The 5,231-nt window shown below is 37.6% G+C and overlaps 1 protein-coding gene across 1 annotated transcript; it reads left to right on the top strand.

Annotated features, from left to right (window-relative positions):
- The first annotated feature begins 660 nt into the window (after positions 1-660).
- LOC135532740 (mucin-5B-like) lies at positions 661-4,917 on the top strand. The gene is made up of 4 exons (XM_064960188.1): positions 661-1,372; positions 3,397-3,455; positions 3,545-3,678; positions 3,803-4,917. The coding sequence occupies exons 1-4, from the start codon at positions 1,034-1,036 to the stop codon at positions 3,904-3,906; spliced, it is 636 nt and encodes a 211-aa protein (XP_064816260.1). The 5' UTR covers positions 661-1,033; the 3' UTR covers positions 3,907-4,917.
- The last annotated feature ends 314 nt before the right edge of the window (positions 4,918-5,231 follow it).

The following is a 5,231-nucleotide window of genomic DNA, read 5'->3' as shown; positions in this document are numbered from 1 at the left end:
ATATTCATGCCTGTATGTCTTGTTGTCTCTTTGACGAAATCTTCGGTCTGTCTGCTGGAGAGTCGGTCGACCCAGAAATTCTCTGGCTGTGTCCACCAGAGATCAAGTCTTTCTATAGTTGTAACTCTGTTACAATGGATACGTCAGATGTACCAATGGTCGTTCTATGGGAAATGTTCTCAGAATGGATCTTTCAGAGTACAATTCGGTCGTTTGATTGTGAAATGTTCTCCTCTCGTCTTCGGTCGAGTTTCCTAGACTATTCCACATATACGCTGCAGACTGTGAATGTGTGCATCTTTAGTTTTGTAGATTTCCTAAACATTCGCAACGTCCGGTTCAACAATGTCCGTCTGCTTGTTCTGTAGAGTAGTTGCCATTTCAACGTGGGGACTCCGTCCTGCGTTTTCTTGACTAATTGTACATTTTAAGTCACGAGTGGGTTTTATGCACTCGGGGGAAAGGGTGTTCCCTCCTTTTGTCGTAATGTAATGTCTGTGCTTGGGTGGGCGTGGCCACTGACTTGGTTAAGACTTCATATGAAAAACAATTCTCTAATTTAGAAGTCTAAAATCACATTACATCTTCCCACAAATGGTTTCAATTTTAATCATATCAGTTCCCCAAAATTTGGGTATGACCTGACAACTGGGAAATATATACATTCAAATATACAGTTATGTTGTTATTCTGTCCTTCATGAGATCCCAAAACACAACTGATCAGACACTTCATCTCATATGTTTATAAAGGTATTCTATAATATTATACTGTATCTTAGTCTATGCCACTCTGATATTTCTCACCCATATATTTATATATTCTTAAATCCATTCGTTACTTAGATTTGTGTGTTTTCGGAATATGTTGTGAAATTGTTAGATATTGCTGCACTGTCGGAACCAGAAGCACAAGCATTTTGCTACACACGCAGTAACATCTGCTAAACACGTGTATGTGACCAATATTTTTTTTATTAATTGCAAAATGTAAACATTGCGTTGAATGTTGCATTTTTGCAGGTGCTACTACAATGGCTAATGCAACCACCTCCGCTGCAACAACTGCTGCTCCAACTGCAGCGGTGACCACCACCACTCTGGCAGATGTCACCACCACCACTGCTGTTCCGGCAGCAACCACCACCACCGCTGTTCCGGCAGCAACCACCACCACCGCTGTTCCGGCAGCAACCACCACCACCGCTGTTCCGGCAGCAGCCACCACCACTGCAGTCGCACTAACTAACCCTCCATCTCCTAGTGAAGGAACCCTGATTCTTCGGTTCAGTCTCGATGAGAAATTCACCTCGGATCTTGCCAACCCGTCTTCTTCAGCATTCAAGGCTCTGGCTGGCAAAGTGGTCTCAGAGGTAAGTATCCAAATGCCTTTTCATCAATACCACACCAAAGAGACTGGATATCAGTGGGCATCTTATTGTTATATAGAACCAAAGATTATTCAGTACAATGTTATCGTACTCTTGGACCTCCCCGTTGAGAACAATGTCCAGACTTTTTTACGGTCTTCTTAGTGGACATGAAGCCTTGTGCCTGCCTATGAACCCTTGTGCCTGCCTAACAGCTGTTATGGGCAACAGAGAGTACAATGTGCACAACATGGGGAATATTTACACTTTTGCATGTCAGTAATCAAGTCATTAAGATTTTAAACAACTTTTAAATGCAGAAATACAGCCAGTGTGATGAATTTTGCATCGTATGAAGCAAACACAGCATCTTATGATGCAAAATGGATCATACCTGCTGTGTTTCTGTATTTTAAATGTTAACTCTTGGAACTACCGCTCCCGGATCCGGGAGAATTGTCATCAACTGACACTAATTAGCATAACGCAACGGACAAAAAATATTACTAGAAAATATTCATATTCATGAAATCACGAGTTAAATATATTGAAACACAGCATAGCCTTTTGTTAATCACCCTGTCATCTCAGATTTTGAAATTATGCTTTACAGCCAAAGCAAGTCAAGCATTTGTGTAAGTTTATCGATCGCCTAGCATCGCATTATGCCTAGCTAGCAGCAGGCAGCTTGGCCACGAAAATCAGAAAAGCAATCAAATTAAATCGTTTACCTTTGATGTGCTTCGCATGTTTTCACTCAGGAGACTCCCAGTTGGATAGCAAATGTTCCTTTTTTCCATAAAAATTATTTTTGTAGCCAAATAGCTCTGTTTGTTCTTCACTTTTGGCTGAGAAATCGATCGGAAATTGCGGTCACGACAACGCCGAAAAATATTCCAAATTAGATCCATAATATCGACAGAAACATAGTAAACGTTTTTTTATAATCAATCCTCAAGGTGTTTTTCAAATATCTATTCGATAAATTATCAACTGGGTCAGTTGGCTTCTTAGTAGGAGCGAGAGAAACAAATCACTCTGAGAGCCACCAGCTGACCACTGACGCAATGTTGTCGCTCACGCTCATTTTTCAAAATTAAAGCCTGAAACTATGTCTTGTGACACTACACATTAGGGAAGCCATAGAAAAAGGAATCTGGTTGATATCCCTTTCACTGCTCAATAGGGATGCATAGGAACGCAGAGGTTTCTAAATTTCTCAGGCTTTCTCCTGCAATATCAGTTCTGTTAAACTCACAGACAATATTTTAACAGTTTTGGAAACTTTAGAGTGTTTTCTATCCTAAGTTGTCAATTATATGCATATTCTATTATCTGGTCCTGAAAAATAGCCTGTTTACTTTGGGAACGTTATTTTTCCAAAAATGAAAATAGCGCCCCCTAGTTTCAAGAGGTTTATATCTTCAAAATGTGATTGCTGACATGCAAACATTTTGAGGATTATATCAACAATTGACTAATGAAACAAATACTAAAAGTCCGTTTTTGAGTGGCGTATTCCTAACTTTGAAATTTGACGTTGTTTTGCATGTCAGCATTTATGTATAGCATGACACATTTTCTGTTAATGGTTAAGGTTTTGGATAGGGTGAAAACAGTATGTTTAGGCATTCATTCCGAAAGGTTAAGTTAACAGTTAATGTTTGGGATAGAGTTGAAACAAAAACATAATAAACTAGAGTCTACAACTGGTATTGAACATGCAACCTTTGTATCTGTTGTTATGGGATTTCCTGATTTCCTGGACAGGCATCCAATTTCAAGGTCAATCTTGAGCAGTCTGGGCTTTGTTCTATGACATCAAAGCATTCTTTATTATAATTCTCAACATCTCATTTTTCAGAACACATGAAGTCCTCTTGATTTACACCATTTCCCTCTCAGAAAAAAACAGCTAAAGTATCCCAATTAGCAGACGAGTCTGGGGCACCTTCTTGTAGCGCTTGGTGTTTTGACTCTTTGACTCTGTTAAGCTTTGGTAATCATATTTTAATATTTCAATGCAGGTGAACAAGATTTTTGCTAAAACCCCAAGCTTCCTTCGTTCCATTGTCAACTCATTCAAGTAAGTATGAATTCTCATTACCGACTTGAATACTTTGATTATGACAGTGATGATAATGATTTCTGTTGGTTGTCCATTTTCTTTCCTAGGAGTGGATCTGTAGTTACCAACATGACCCTCGTGTTCAGTAACAAATCTTCGGTTCCCAGCGCATGCAGCGCACAGACAACTTTCACCATCAGTTCCACCTTCCTGAACATCCTTCCGGGCAGCGTCAATGTTGGTATGTATTAATTGTCACAATACAACTACACATCTGTAAGAGCAAAGTCAACATTTGAACAGAAACATGAAAAGACAATCTACTTTCATCATTCACTGAATCTTTATTTTTCCTACTTTTTCAGAGTCATCAGTCAATTCAGGAAGTGCTCCCCGACCTACTGCCTTCTGTCTGGCTTTCTTGCCTCTCACTTTGGCACTGCTAATGGTACAGTTGCTGGCTAACTAATAGCCTGTGTCATAGCTCCTATGGCATTTTTTCCACCAATGAACGGTTTTCCAGCTCTCATAGAGACAGCCTTAAGATTAAGGACCTGCTTTGGCAGAAGAATGCACAATGGATTGTGCCTGTGTTAATTGGCAAAATATATATGTATTTCATGTACATTCCCCCAAGTACATACAAACAAAAACACACCTAAGTGTACCTTTTGATGTCAAGTATGATATTTGTGACATTCCTTAAGAAATCATATAGTTTTTTTTTTCTGCTTATGAATATTAAATGCATATACCTTTTCTTTCAAGTGACTGTATTTATACTTAACCATATAGACATTACTTATTTATTTGCATCTTCCACATGTTTTATATGTTAGATTTATATGGAAAATAACTGAAAGATTAGAAAACCTTTCCTACAACTTGTGACATCCAAATCCTATTGTATACCTTTTTTTTATTGTGCTATTTGATCATAGTTGCATTTTTAGTTATTAACTGATTGTAACTACTTTATATCTGTTTTTTAATTCACCAAGACCACATACCAAATACCTTTATGATATTTACTTTTAGTTATTTTGGGCAAATCACTGAAGTGTGTCAAAGGGGCCGATGAAGTAATGCTGAGCACTGCATTGTTTTAAAAACATTGTAACTTCTTATCTTGTTAATATTCAATCCAATATGTAAAACACGTGGAAGTACATTTTCTTCATTACCGTTTTAATATAATTCTATTTTGGGTCGAATAATTTATTCATAAAACATTTACAGTATGAGTTACCATGTGAGTAAAATGCCTTAAGCAAAAAAAGCTTATTTTTCTCAAATGTTGTGCACAAATTTGTTTTCATCTCTGTTAGTGAGAATGTATCCTTTGCCAAGATAATCCACCCCCCATAATAGTTGTGGCATATGAACACTTTACATGTTGCATTTATACGTCTGTTCAGTATTCCTGTCCATCTATCTATTTATCTTTCTATCTGTCATTAAATAAACGTTTTGAATGAAACATTACATTTTCTTTTTTTTCTTTGAGAAAGTAGTGTTCCAATTTATACACGCAGTAGAAAATGGTGACTCGCACTCAACATTGAAAAATACCAGTTCATATTCTGAGCGATACCATCAATACGAATAATACCTCAAGTTAGTTTAAAAAATGTGTGAGGTGTTATTGCATTATGGTCATTCAAATTATACAATACCCAATGCAACATATGGAGTACAAAACTATATGGGGATATTAACGACAGCAGGGGAAAGTGTGTAGATAGATCCATATATCCAAGATGGGAAAATGCAAAGGAAGAAATGAGAAGCACA

The sequence above is a fragment of the Oncorhynchus masou genome, unplaced genomic scaffold (assembly GCF_036934945.1).
Source record: "Oncorhynchus masou masou isolate Uvic2021 unplaced genomic scaffold, UVic_Omas_1.1 unplaced_scaffold_2002, whole genome shotgun sequence".
NCBI classification, from domain to species: domain Eukaryota; kingdom Metazoa; phylum Chordata; class Actinopteri; order Salmoniformes; family Salmonidae; genus Oncorhynchus; species Oncorhynchus masou.
The sequence above is the reverse complement of the archived record's forward strand: the minus strand, read 5'-3'. Positions and strand labels throughout refer to the sequence as shown.